General features: G+C 33.9%; 1 protein-coding gene across 6 annotated transcripts in view; it reads right to left on the bottom strand.

The window, feature by feature from the left end:
* The window catches only part of LOC143045410 (WD repeat and FYVE domain-containing protein 3-like), a 114,163-nt gene that overhangs the window by 66,974 nt on the left and 31,762 nt on the right, over nucleotides 1-15,427 (bottom strand). For 5 of the 6 annotated variants that reach the window (XM_076217890.1, XM_076217896.1, XM_076217891.1 and 2 more), the window contains 7 exons: nucleotides 7,046-7,227; nucleotides 5,486-5,714; nucleotides 5,016-5,155; nucleotides 4,584-4,695; nucleotides 4,170-4,360; nucleotides 3,391-3,543; nucleotides 2,737-2,810 (listed from right to left, as the gene is read on the bottom strand). In XM_076217890.1, coding sequence (XP_076074005.1) covers nucleotides 2,737-2,810; nucleotides 3,391-3,543; nucleotides 4,170-4,360; nucleotides 4,584-4,695; nucleotides 5,016-5,155; nucleotides 5,486-5,714; nucleotides 7,046-7,227 — 1,081 coding nt within the window. The remainder of the gene's footprint in view (nucleotides 1-2,736; nucleotides 2,811-3,390; nucleotides 3,544-4,169; nucleotides 4,361-4,583; nucleotides 4,696-5,015; nucleotides 5,156-5,485; nucleotides 5,715-7,045; nucleotides 7,228-15,427) is intronic. The other variant, XM_076217892.1, reaches the window with a different exon arrangement.

The raw sequence follows: 15,427 nt of genomic DNA, 5'->3' as shown, positions 1-15,427 counted from the left end.
GACTATTGAAAATACAGCTGAATGATTCGAACAAGCTCTAAAATTAGATACCATGTCTGCACAAACATGCCCCACAGTAGTTCTAAATTATTTGTTAAAATGTCCTGTGCTTATTTCAAAAGAGTAGTATTTTGATTGATGTAATTGGCAGCTGTGGTTAAGTCTTCAAAGGTTGACTAACGAAATTACAACCAATTATCTATGCAAGACAGATTCCAACACCAACTCAGATTTTTTCTGTACTCTTTGCTCTCATATATATGTTAATACAATGTATCTAAATACTGGAGATTTTACTAAGAAAGTCCCCACCATAAAAATAATGCATAGCCAGACAAATTCACTAAATAGTACATTCATAGACAGAGAGAAAGAGAGAAAGATGACATACCCACACAAAAATACAACACTATGTTCAAAACATTATTCTTGGCAACAAGATCACAAGCTACTAATGATATACAAATCTTGATAATTAAATGATATGTTTATTTGTGTGAAATAACGAGAGAATTAGTTCTCAATCATGAATTAATTTGATATCACAAATTCAAAAATACTTTTTCTCAACCGTGTACAAACAGATTTTACCACTCATGAATCTAGTGTGATATAAAATTTCTCATCTTAAGACAGTAAAATTTCAAACTCAAATGTAATGCTTACCTTGCATATTCAATAGTTAGAAAGTACAGGCATGTCATTTTGAATGATATGCATAGGATGAATCTATTTCTTATAAAAGTGTTTAAAGGATTTGGAGCAAACTTATCTCACTTTTTTAATGAATAACAAGAAGACTGTGCTGTTGTGTGAGATTTCATTAGATAAGAATAAATCTGTTGAAAATTAAAGAAAACATATTTAGATATACAATTACAATAATGTTAATGTTTTACAAATGTGTAATGGAACATCTTCTGTATAATTGGATTTCTTCACTGGATGAGAGAAAAGATAAAACAACCTGCAAATTTCCACTACTCAGTTATTTCTATTGTCCAATAAGTCTGTTCATTTTGCTAACATGACATTGAATAAAAGGACTTATAGGATGAAAAACAAGAATGTGTCCCAAGTATACATATGCCCCACTTGCACTATCATTTTCTATGTTCAGTGGTCTGTGAAATTGGGGTAAAAACTCTAGTTTGGCATTAAAATTATAAAGATCATATCATAGGAAACATGTGTACCAAGTTTCAAGTGGATTAGACTTCAACTTCATCAAAAACAACCTCGACCGAAAACTTTAACCTGGAGCTGGACGAATGGACTGGCAAACAGAAGAACGAACAGACGCCGAACAGACGAACGAACAGACGGATGAACAAACAGACCCACAGAACAGAAAACATAATGCCCCTCAACTACAGTAGGTGGAGCATAAAAATACCAGCCAGCATCATACTAGCCTGTTAAATACAGTCATTTGAACAGTTGCTAGTGAAAATCATATTTAAACAGATCTATGTAATGATACAATGGTTCGTAAGAGGTTATACTCTATAAACTAGTGCATAAATGTTTCATGCATATAATGGTTATATATATAAACATGGTTATTAAACTTCATGCGATTCCCAACAGTGATTTTTACAACTATTCTATTTTTGATTACATATAATAAATTGTCAATGATTTCTTAGTAAAATACTTTCTAAAGGGCATGTTTTACTTAATTCAATATATCTCATTTGGACAATAATCTTTAACAGTATATCTCCATAAACTGTCAGTGTTATCCAATTAAAGTTTGTACATCAAAACTAATGAAAACAATATTTTGAGCCTCTACCTTCAAAATCAATGCCTCTCATTCTATTGTGGAGACAAACACTGTGTTAAAATTTCATAAGGATCACTCAACAATACTTTTAAGTTTATATGAAAATACATCTTCTACAGACTGACAATAATGATGAAAACACATGCATACACTAAAATGACCACATAACTTGCAGTTGGATAAATATATAGATGAAAATTGTACAAACATTTGAAATATATCATGCATTTTTCAAAAAGACAGGTCATCTAAATAATAAAAAGCAACTCTTAACATAAAATTGAGCTTTTGTAGCTGAAAAGTATAAAATGTAAAACTTCAACATTGAAAGAACAGGAAACAGTACACTTATAAAGAGTACAAAATATTGTCAACACTGGTTAGTGAACCACTACCAAAGGTGAACTCTTTCTTACCTATTATCAATGCATCTATTTAGAGAAATCCAGTAAATTACACTATATACTTCATACAGATGGTACTGATTAAAAATTTAAATTACAGTCAAACCTGTATATAAATGTCAGCCTTTGGACTAAAGAAAAGGGACCTTATAAGAGAGATGACCTTTGAATTAAGGTTCAAAAATGTTATAACTACAGTGAGACAAGAAGACAAAAACCTGACAAGACAGGTTTTCCCTTAAAAGAGGTGACCTTCTTAACAGGTTTGACTGTAAATTTAACTCATATTTCTCCAATATCAAAAACGGACAACAAAATATTAATTAAAAAAGCAGGATTTAAAATTATCAAGGACAACAAAATATCAATATCAAAAGCAATTAAAAAATTAATAGGACATAATTATAACATATTTCGAATTCAATGATAAATTAGAATACAATGACATTTTAAAATCAGGAATGATAAATAAAGCATTCAACCATCACATGCAAGTTATAAAAAGATGAGTAAAGTACCTGAAATGTTCTATCAAATATTTACCTTGATTCAGTTAAAAGTTCAAAGAAATGTTCATAAAGGGATTTCTGTAGATCAAATGGTGCCTCATGCCAAACCTATTGGATGAAAATAAAAAAATTATTCAAGGAATTTTTTTAAAATTTGAAACTTAAGGTATAGAGAATCAAGAAATATTTCATCACACAATATACACAAGTATGAAATGCAGGAATTATAATTACAACAAAAAATTCTCTTGTAAGATCTTTTTTTTTTTCAAATAACAATAATAGTACAATCTGCGTATAAATTATTCAATAGTACGATTATTTTGACAAAATTGCAGCCAATGTAATTCTTTTACAAACAAGCTTTAATTTTTGGGGCCCTTTATAGCTTGCTGTTTGGTGTGAGCCAAAGCTCTGTGTTGAAGGCCTTAACTTGACCAATAATGGTTTACTTTTAGAAATTGTTACTTTGATGGAGAGTTGTCTCATTGGCACTCATACCACACCTTTCTATATCCATTTAATAAATGATTTGCAGTGCACTATTCAAAATCATAAGTTTATTTTGTATTCAGTTTCAGTCTGCTATTTACACTTTATTTGATGCCTGTTTATAATATTGTGTTTAACAAATAAACAATATAAAATGGAAAATAAATCCTTTTAAATATCACAGAATTAAACTTACCTCCAAATCACAGAGTAAATCTTCAAAAGCCTTTTTATTGGGAATGACTGAACTTTCTTTACCACTGTCTACAGTACCAATAAGTGAGAAAGTCAGGTGTAAGATATGACTGTTCAATAGGTGTTGTTTCTTCTTATATAGCATGGACAGTGTCTAAAATATACAAATAGCGTATTGCATATGAAAATAATAAGATATGACTGTTCAATAGATGCTGTTTCTTCTTATAAAGCATGGAAAGTGTCTTAAATATAAAAGTTTCATATTAAATAAAGAAACCAAGAATGTGTCCCAAGTACACGGATGCCCCATCCACACTATCATTTCTATGTTCAGTGGACCGTGAAAATGGGATAAAATCTCTAATTTGGAATTAAAATTAGAAAGATCATATCATAGGGAACATGTTTGCTTAAGTTTCAAGTTGATCAGACTTCAACTTCATCAAAAACTACCTCAACCAAAAACTTTAACCAAAACTTTAACCTCAAACGGGACAGACGGACGGACGAACAGACGAACGAATAGACGAACGAAAAGACGGACGCACAGAAGACATAATGCCTATAAATGGGGCATAAAAAGATATGTTTATATCTAATAAAGAAAATAAAATAAGGTGATGTTTTTCAGGGAAGGTTTCTAAAATACATGAATGTCATATTGAATATGAACAGAATTAACAATGTAAAATATTTACAATAAGTTTTCAGCGTGGAATGTACACCCCCATAACTCATTGAATACAAGTGTTCTTCTATAAATTTTAACATAAATACCTGATATCCTTGTATTCTGTCCATGTCTTTCAAAATGTTTTTGTTACTCTTGACAACACACACAAGGGCTTTAACTGCAGCATACAGCTCTTCTACATCTGTTGCCATGGCAATTAATCCCAATAATGCAGAGGCTCCACCCACATTCTCTAACATCTTAGCTACAGCTTTTGGACAAAATGTCCTAACACCTGTAACAGACAATTATATAATAATCTGTTACATGTCCTAAAATGGCATTAATATTACAATGTTTGCAATGATAAGTAAACTTTCTAATTCTACTTTCCCTTTATAAGAAAGTGTTATCATCTACTATATAAATTCAATAACCAGAATTCTCATATCTTTGTTTCATTAAGGTCAAGTTCATTTGTATAATGACGATATGATTGATGTTTTATGTTTCCTTACCTAAATATCCAATCAGTATAGCTCCTAGACTTCTGGCTGGCCCATTCATATGACCAGCTGAATTTGGCAGGATTCTAATAGGAGTAGCATTATCATGTGCTGACATGGCAAGCTGAAAACACAATATAACTTCTAATTTTATGTTAATGTATGCTAGAAGATTGAACTTTACATGCATAAAAGAAGATAAAAGTTTCATATAAACTTAAGATTTGGTTTCTAGCATAGTTATTTTGCATTTCAAAGTTATTAGTTATATTTGCAGTATACATACATCTTTAGTTTATTCAAACTTTCAGAATTGAATTCTGAATCAGCTGTGTGTACAATTTTTTGAAAAAATGATCATAAGAATATCAAATTTATGAAATTTTTGATAAAAAATACCTAATGTTTTAAAAAAAATATAAACCATTGAGATAAGTTGGTTACCTGCTTGGCAATAGATTTACTATCTACTTTGTTGTAAGCCTTTCTGATCTTTGAAACAGTCATTTGTAGTACAGTATGTGCATGTACACCGTACATTACTTTTTCTTCGTTGATGTATGGTCCTTGGAAGTCAACTTCATCTATGAAATACAAAAAATGTCTTTTAAGGGTTTCCTTTCTTAAACTATATGGTTGGTTGAAAGAATTTTTTAAGTCACAATCTGGAAACTAGTGTTTTCACCAGGTCTGTTTCCAGTTTTAAACTAATCTCTAATACAAAACACATTTCATTGGAAGTTACGATGTCTAACATGTTTTAATCAATTGGATGCATACTTTGATGAAACAAGTTAGCAGTATAACATTTGTTTTTGTTGAACTAATTTTTTAATATCATCATAAAAATACAGTAATAAAGTGTTACAAAATTAATAACATATCACACTTGTAATCTAATAACTGCATATTACCCATATTTGGTGCTTGGAAACTGCCAATATAAATAGGTCCAAGGTTGTAGATATTTCTAATGACATTGGAGCTGACTATATCCTCCATAAGATGACATGGACCCTGTCTCCAAGTAAGTCTTGAGTTCCGCCTGACCTGAGGAGGACTTCCAATGTAAGCAAAAACTGAGGTAAAGGCTGTGGGACTAGCCGTTCCTCCTACTCCAAGGTTAGGGGATACATAGTGTAGCTAAAAAGACAAATATCCATTTTCTGTGGAATTCTTATTTATTAGTTTAATATCAATTTCAGTGGTTTTACAAGAGTATAGGTGAACTACAAATTCACATGTTCATCAAATTACAAATTTTCCATCAAGTTCTATGAAGACTTTGGCAACACCACTAACTCACATATCTACAAACTAGAGGCTCTCAAGAGCCTGTATCGCTCATCTGACTTTTCTTGGGTTTTTGAAATTATATAAAAAAAAGATAAAATTAGGCTACAAAGTAACAACACTTGGCCAGCACCTCAAAAGGAAAGGAACAAACATGTTTGGTTTAATTTAATTAAGTGGTTCTCTAAAAGTAGAAATTTGTATGTATTTTCCATAGGATCCTATGTTAAACTAAGTCCCCCGTTGGCAGCCATCTTGGATGATGGATCAGCTACAAAGTAAGAACACTAGGTCAGCACCTCATAAGGAACATTCATGCTATGTTTGGTTTCATTCTATTCAGTGATTCTCTAAAATAAGTCATTTGTATGCATTTCCCATAGGGTCCTATGTTAAACTAAGTCCCCCGCTGGCGGCCATCTTTGATGATGGATCATCTAAAAAGTAACAACACTTGGTCAGCACCTCATAAGGAACATCCATGCCATGTTTGGTTTCATTCCATTCAGTGGTTTTCTAAAAGAAGTCATTTGTATGCATTTCCCATAGGGTCCTATGTTAAACTAAATCCCCTGTTGGCGGCCATCTTGGATGATGGATCGGCTACAAAGTAACAACACTTGGTCAGCACCTCATAAGAAACAATCATGCTATGTTTGGTTTCATTCCATTTAGTGGTTCTCTAAAAGAAGTCATTTGTATGCATTTCCCATAGGGTCTTATGTTAAACTAAGTCCCCCGTTGGTGGCCATCTTGGATGATGGATAGGCTACAAAGTAACAACACTCATAAGGAACATTTATGCTATGTTTGGTTTCATTCCATTCAGTGGTTCTATAAAAGAAGTCATTTGTATGCATTTCCCATAGGGTCCTATGTTAAACTAAGTCCCCTCCTGGCGGCCATCTTGGAAGATGGATCAGCTACAAGGTAACAACACTTGGTCAGCACCTCATAAGGAACATTTATGCCATGTTTGGTTTCATTCCATTTAGAAGTTCTCTAGAAGAAGTTCAAAATGTAAGAAGTTAACGACGACGACAGACACCAAGTGATGAGAAAAGCTCACTTTGCCCTGTGGGCCAGGTGAGCTAAAAAGCGAGTGTTCTTCTTACCATGAAAATTGGTACCCAGGAAAATAAATGAATTTACAGTAGTTCATCAGTAACAAATTGAGTTACCTTCTGAGTATTCACATGATCTCCATCAACAAATAGACCAACACTACTGTTCTTCATAATCCCTGCTCTGTGAAATATTAACACCAGATGGTGCCACTGTCCTTCCTGTGTTAGTTCAGGATACCAGAATCTCACTCTATTGTCATTTAAAGATAATTCTTCATCTATTTCAGACCCTGTAACTAACAAAGAAAAGGAGTCAATATTTCATATATAAAGTTTTAATGTATATAAATATTATAAAGCTACATAACAACATGAACAATGAAAGACGTTTCATTTTGTCCATTCAGAATTTGATATTGATATCATATTTTTTTCTACAGTTTTCTCAATAAAAGAAAAACACATATGCTCCGCAGGGCGCAGCTTTATATGACCGCAGTGGTCAAACTCTGAACAGTTAGGGCAAGTATGGACACTACAATCAAGCTTGATATAGCTCTGAATTTGGATTGTGATTAAATAATTGACACAGCATAGGTTTCCGACACAGAATGAATGTGGTCTAATAAACTTACCAATTTTTTTTTTGTTTTTGAGCAACACACTATGCTGTTGAATATTAACCGCCTCAAAACAAATATTTGAAGAAATTTTCTTTTTAATTTCTGAAATCTGAAATAAGAAAAATTGTAACCCCCCACCCTTATTTTTTTTTCACCTACCCCTTTTCCTTATTTCAAAAATAATCTCAATTCAAATTTCTAATGGAATTTGCAACAATATTAAACTACTCATTTAAATTCATCATAAAATATCAAAATATAAAATGACATACAGTCATGGTTAAAATTAGTATTAATTAATTGTAACTTCTAATCAAAGGGCTGTAAGCGCTGAAGGCAGTTAACCAAAAACCCAAAACCAAGGCAAACGTTATTATGAAAACTGTGGCAATGTTGCTTCAACATTAAACATTCATATATAGTACATTAATGAATTAATTATTAATTTATATGTTATCAAGGTTTCAAAAGCAACGCATATATCAATGCATATTTATTATGGTACAAGTTTGCAATGATTGCAGTTGTTCTACTTGGTAGTTAACGTTGGTTTTAGTTGACTGCTAGTAGTACAAGTTGACTTAGTACGAACATGTAATAGTATGAATGGACTGGTTTCCCTGGAAAGAAAACTGAGTTTGTGTTCTATAGTACAAAAGTTATGAGACACGAATCAGACAAATCTTCACTACTACAGTGATCAAAGGTGAGGTCTGGCTGACCTGCCGAAAGTAAATGTAAATGATTTGGTATTGTGTCCCATACATGAATATATATGGTTAAGGGGTGGGGATCTCGATGGTTTTCAAGTTCTCAAATAGGAAGGGTAAGGTGACCCTTGGGACTTCCCGGGCCTACATTTCATTTGATTTGTAATAGTGTCCCATACATGAATATATATGGTTAAGGGGTGGGGATCTCATCGGTTTCCAAGTTCCCAAACAGGAGGGGTAGAATGACCCCAAGGACTCCCCTATATTTCATTCAATTAGTTATATTGGCCCAAACATTAATATATATTGTTTCGGTGTGGGGATCTCAACCGTTTCCAAGTTCTCAAACAGGAGAGGTGGGGTGACCACAGGGACTTCCCCTATATTTCATTTGCCATGATTTGTTATATTGTCCCATACATAAGTATTAAAGTTTTATGGTTGAGGATCTTGACCATTTCCAAGTTCTAAAACAGAAGGATGTACGGTGACCCCAGGGACTCCCCTATATTTCATTTGAATTGTTATATTGTCCAATACATGAATATATATGGTTGAAGGGTGGGGATCTCAACGGTTTTCAAATTCTCAAACAGGAGGGGGTGGGGTGACCCAAGGGACTCCCCTATATTTCATCTGATTTGTTATTTTGTCCTATACATGAATATATATGGCTTAGGGGTGGGGATCTCGACCGTTTTAAAATTCTAAAACAGGAGGAGTGGGGTGACACCCAGTGACTCTCCCTATATTTCATTTGATTGTTCATATTGTTCATATTGTCATAAACATGAATATATATGGTTAAGGGGTGGGGATATCGACCGTTTCCAAGTTCTCAAACTAGAGGGGGTGTGTGACTCCAGGGACTCCCCTTATATTTTATTTGATTTATTATATTGTCCTACACTTGAATATATGGTTCAGGGGTGGGGATCTGGACGTTTCCAAGTTATCAAACAGGAGGGGGTAGTGTGGCCTAAAGGTCGTCACCTATATATCATATGATTTGCTTACATTTAGGTATTATATAATATAGTTGTATTATTTGTGAAAGTAAAGCTGAGACTACTATAACATGTGTGTTATAGAAAGTAAGAAACTTCCAGCTACTTTAATTGACCCTTCAAAATTGAGAAAAAATACCCCTTCAAAATTGCAGTAATATGTTTACACTTTAGAAGCATCTCACATGCATTATCATCATTTATCACTGATAAAGAAAATTTATACTGTGACCATGAACATATATATTGTTAGATATACTGTTCCCAGCTTTCACATTTTATTGGATTTTGACATTAAAATTTTTCAAAACGTAATTTTGAGTATCTGTATAAAATATTGTCTGCTTTTTCTTTCTTTTACATATGTTTTGGTTTTCAATTCTAGTGTTTATATTCATTTACCATGCATAGATGTATTTTGTCACCTGCCTGGATTTTTTTGTAGATCACCAAAACCCGAAATTACCCTTATCCGCTTCCGGAATCGGATCCGATATTGTACATTTTATCTTCACGGCAGCCATTGTTATTGTGTTTACTATGTTGATTTTGTCAATCAGATACGATTTTACTCGAATTTACACATTATTTGTTGGCGATTTTCCGTATAAAGTCTATAGAGCTAGCGGTTGAACAAAATGAACATCGTTGTCATGAATTATGATGAAAATAAGTTTTTAGATCGTTTATTTGGAGACTTTAGTGAAAAGGTTTGCAAAGTTATTTCTTATTTTCTTTCAATTGGAAGTTGACTCCGTCGGGCGTACATTTTTGTAGCTTGAAACCAAGTCAAATTTCCGCGTGCAAAAGTGGAAGGTCGCGGACCTCGGATCATTGCTAATTTCAACCCTGCCTCAAAATTGAAAAGATACGAAATTTTCGTCTTCTAATTTGAAATTGCCGCCAACAGCATGAACAGTTGAACTTATAAATAGACTACTGACGTAGTTATACTACGTATTGATGACACACCATATTCCTACGAGTTTTGCCATTTGGGAAATCTAAACTACTTTTCTTTAGAGATTTTCGGCGATTAAATATTTCATACAATTGTTCTTTGACATCTTAGCCAAAAGCACAGGTCATAATAAACTACACAAGGATTCTTAATGAGGACTACTTCCTACGTGCAACTTCAAAACTTTTGGATAAATCGACGATAATTTAAGGTTTTTCTGGTCATATTTTTTGTAATCCAGAATAAAAAGTATTAAAAACGTGTTCAATTAGTTATATATAACATAGTAGCCAGCTAGAAAATAACAATGACAAGTATTTCAGCATTTATTGGGTAGAACACAAATCTGGGGTGCTCGCATAATGCAGCTTAACTGCATAAAAATAAATTTACCGCTAATGATTCAAGACAATAATAATTTCTTAATTATAATGTGTATTTAAATCACAGTATTTGATGTTTCTCGCTTGCCGAAGTGGGGCGTCCGTTTGGCTGTGCGGGATGTATCAAGTTCGCAGTCACATCTGGTCAGAAGGTGGACGTTAAATCCCATGCCTCGTGTAAAGAGAGTGCCATGCTCTTTGCACTTTAAGAAACCTTGCAACAACTCTTTGAGGGCCTGTTGCAAGGCAAAATTTCTGTCCCTATCCAATATACCCTCTTTTTCCAGTGGCAGTCCAAATTTCCCCGACCAGATGGCCTTCTATTGAATCAACCTACCTATTGTATTTATTGTAAACTTGTTCTCGTCCTGAATATGCATGAAATATTTGCCACTGGACGTTAAGCAAACAAAAATCAATCAATCTCCTATTAGTTCAACAGGAAACTAGAGGCTCTAAAGAGCCTGTGTCGCTCACCTTGGTCTATGTGAATATTAAACAAAGGAAGCAGATGGATTCATGACAAAATTGTGTTTTGGAGATGGTGATGTGTTTGTACATCTTACTTTACTGAACATTCTTGCTGCTTACAATTATCTCATCTATAATGAACTTGGTTCAGTGGAAAATGTTAGTTAAAATTTATAAATTTTATGAAAATTGTTAAAAATTGTTAAAAATTGACTATAAAGGACAAAAACTCCTTAGGGGTCAATTGACCATTTCCGTCAAGTTGACTTATTTGTAAATCTTACTTTGCTTAACATTATTGATGTTTACAGTTTATCTCTATCTATAATAATATTCAAGATAATAACCAAAAACAGCAAAATTTCCTTAAAATTACCAATTTACGGGCAGCAACCTATCGGGTTGTCCGATTCATCTCAAAATTTCAGGGCAGGTAGATCTTCACCTGATTAATAATTTTACCCATGTCAGATTTGCTCTAAATGCTTTGGTTTTTGAGTTATAAGCCAAAAACTGCATTTTACCCCTATGTTCTACTTTTAGCCATGGTGGCCATCTTGGTTGGTTGGCCGGGTCACCAGACACAATTTTTAAACTAGGTATCCTAATAATGATTTTGGCCATGTTTGGTTAAATTTGGCACAGTAGTTTCAGAGGAGAAGATTTTTGTAAAAGTTAACGACAACAGACGCCGACGGACGCCGGACGACGCCAAGTGATGAGAAAAGCTCACTTGGCCCTTCGGGCCAGGTCATCTAAAAAGGACATTAACAAAAATGCATGCTTCTTTCGGAGGCACACTGTGAGCTTAAATGGACGGTGACCTTATTTTTTTATATCATTTTTCTATGATGTATATGATAAAATGAAATCCTATATTAGAAAAAACAAGTGAAACTGTCAGCTACTGCTCACTGATGATACCCCGCTGTAAGTGGATAATTTTAAAAGTGTAACCAGATGCTCCGCAGGGCGAAGCTTTATATGACCGCAGAGTTCAAACCCTGAACATTGGGGTACATGTAAGTATGGACACAACATTCAAGCTTGATACAGCTCTGAATTTGGATTGTGATTAAATAGTTGATACAACACAGGTTTCTGACACATAATGAATGTGGTCTAAGAACTTAAACTTTAAATTTTAAATTGGACATTACTTATTATGGTCCAATATCCAAAATCAAAATACATGGTTAGATTCAGCATATCAAAGAACCCCAAGAATTCCATTTTTGATGAAATCAAATAAAGTTCAATTTTGGACCCTTTAGACTTCAATGTGGACCAATTTGATAACCGGGCCAAAACATCAAAAATCTAAATACATGGTTAGATTAAGCATACATCAAAGAACCCCATATATACAATCTTTGTTGAAATCAAACAAAGTTTAATTTTGGACCCCAATTTGGACCAACTTGAAAACTGGGCCTATAATCAAAAATCTAAATACATAATTACATTCAGCATATCAAAGAACCCCAAGGATTCAATTTTTGTTTAAATCAAACTTAGTTTAATTTTGGACCCTTTGGACCTTAAGGGAGTTCGCTTCTCAGTTTCAAAGTAATTAACTTTTTAAATCAAAGCGCTGTAAGCGCTGAAGGCAGTTAACCAAAAACCAAGGCAACCGTAATTATGAAAACTGTGGCAATGTTGCCTCAACATTAAACATTCATATATAGTCAATTCATGTTTATGTAATGATTTATTTATTAAGGCAAATAATTTATATGTTATCAAGGTTTCAAAAGCAATGCATATATCAATGTATATTTTTTTATGGTGAGTCTGCAGTGGTACAAGTTCCCAATGATTGCAATTGTTCTACTTGGTAGTCAACCTTGGTTTTATTTGACTGCTAGAAGTTCAAGTTGACTTAGTACGAACATGTAATTGTATGAACGGACTGGTTTCCCCGGAAAGAAAACTGAGTTTTTGTTCTATAGCACAAAAGTTATGAGACACGAATAAGACAAATGTTCACTACAACAGGGATCAAAGGGGAGGTCTGACTGACCTGCCCATAGTAAATGTAAAAGATTTGTTATTTTGTCCTATACATATGATTATATATAATTTAGGGGTGGAGATCTCAACGGTTTTCAAGTTCTCAAACAGGTAGGGGTAGGCAGGGATTTAGGGGGGCAGGGCCCCCCCCCTTTTTGGGAAAAAATTGGTTGCTTATGTAGGGAATCACTGAAGCGTGACTGGAGCGGCCCCCCTCTTAGGTCAGTCAGTGGGCCCCCACTTACGAAAATTTCTGGATCCGCCACTGGGGATAGGGTGACCCTAGGGACTTCCCCTACATTTCATTTTATTTGTTATATTGTCCCATGCATGAATATATATGGTTTAGGGGTGGGGATCTCATTGGTTTCCAAGTTCTCAAACAGGAGGGGTAGGGTGACCCCAGGGACTCCATCTATATTTCATTTAATTAGTTATAGTTTGGCCCATACATGAATATATATTGTTTTGGTGTGGGGATCTCAACCTTTTCCAAGTTCTCAAACAGGAGGGTGTACAGTGACCTCAGGGACTCCCCTATCTTTCATTTGAATTGTTATATTGTCCCGTACATGAATATATGGTTAAGGGGTGGCGATCTCAACGGGTTTCAAATTCTCAAACAGTAGGGGGTGGGGTGACCCAAGGGACTCCCCTATATTTCATCTGATTTGTTATTGTCCCATACATGAATATATATGGTTTAGGGGTGGGGATCTGGACCATTTTTAAATTCTAAAACAGGAAGGGTGGGGTGACCCCCAGCGACTCTTTCTATATTTCATTTGATTTTTCATATTGTCACAAACATGAATATATATGGTTGAACCCCCTTTAAATTTGCAAAGCATGGGTTGTTCTCAGCTTAATAAAGAATATTCCGATAATTTTACCTCAAATTTTTTTTAGCCTCGCTCTGCTCGGCGAAAATTTAAGTTTGCGCACTTCCTAACCTAAAATCCTGGATCTGCCCCTCATATGGTTTAGGGGTGGGGAGCTCGGCCGTTTCCAAGTTATCAAACAGGAGGGGGTAGAATGGCCCAAAGAATGCCACCTATATATCATATGATTTACTTACATTTAGGTATATATAATATAGTTGCATTATTTGTGAAAATAAATAAAGACACTTTCAGCTACTTTAATTGACCCTTCAAAATTGAGAAAAACAAATAACCCTTCGAAATTGCAGTTATATGTTTACACTTAAAAAGCATCTCACATGCATTATCATCATTTATTACTGATAAAGAAAATATAGAGTGTGACCATGAATATGTATATTGTTAGATATACTGTTCCCAGCTGTCATGTTGTATTGGATTTTTAAATATTAAAATTTGTCAAAAAGTAATTTTGAGTTTCTGTATGAAATATTTTTCTGCTTTTTCTTTCTTTTACATATATCTTCTAGTGTTTATATTCATTTACCATGCATAGATTTATTTTTTCACCTGCTTTGATTTATTTAGGAATTGGTCGCCAAACCCGGAATTATCCTTATCCGCTTCCGGAATCGTATCCGATATTGTAAAATTTTGTCTTCGCGGCCGCCATTTTTATGTGTTTACAATGTTGTTTTTGTCAATCAGATACGATTTTACTCGAATTTATACAATATTTGTCGGCGATTTTCTGTATTAAGCTAACGGTTGAACAAAATGAATATCGCTATCATAAATAATAATGATAAAAATAAGTTTTTAGCTCGTTTAATTGGAGACTTTGGTGAACATGGTGAAAAGTAATTTCTTATATTCTTTCAAGTGGAAGGTAACTACGTCGGGCGTAGCTAGAAACCAACTATCCTATTCGAAATTCCGCTTGCAAAAGTGGAAGGTTGAGGACCCCGGACCACCGCTAATTTACACACATGCCTCCAAATTGAAAAGCTACGAAAATTTCTTTTTCTAATTTGAAATTGCCGCCAACAGCATGAACAGTTGAACTTATTATATAATAGACTACTGACGTAGTTGTACTACGTACTGATGACAACCAATATCCCTACGACTTTTGCCATTTGGGAAATCTAAACTACTTGTCTTAAGAGATTTTCGGCGATAAAATAGTTCGTACAATTGTTCTTTGACATCTTAGCTAAAAGCACAAGTCATAATGAACTACACAAGGATTCTTAATAAGCACTACTTCCTATGTGTAACTTCAAAACTTTTGGATAAATCGACGATCATTTAAAGTTTTTCTGGTCATATTTTTTGTAATCCAGAATAAAAAGTATTGAAAAAGTGTTCAATTAGTTATATATAACATAGTAGCGAGCTAGGTAATAACAATGGCAAGTATTTCAGCATTTATTGGGTA

Source organism: Mytilus galloprovincialis, chromosome 9 (genome assembly GCF_965363235.1).
Source record: "Mytilus galloprovincialis chromosome 9, xbMytGall1.hap1.1, whole genome shotgun sequence".
In the NCBI taxonomy this organism is placed as follows: domain Eukaryota; kingdom Metazoa; phylum Mollusca; class Bivalvia; order Mytilida; family Mytilidae; genus Mytilus; species Mytilus galloprovincialis.
Note: the sequence above shows the minus strand (reverse complement) of the source record. Positions and strands in the feature narration are given on the sequence as shown.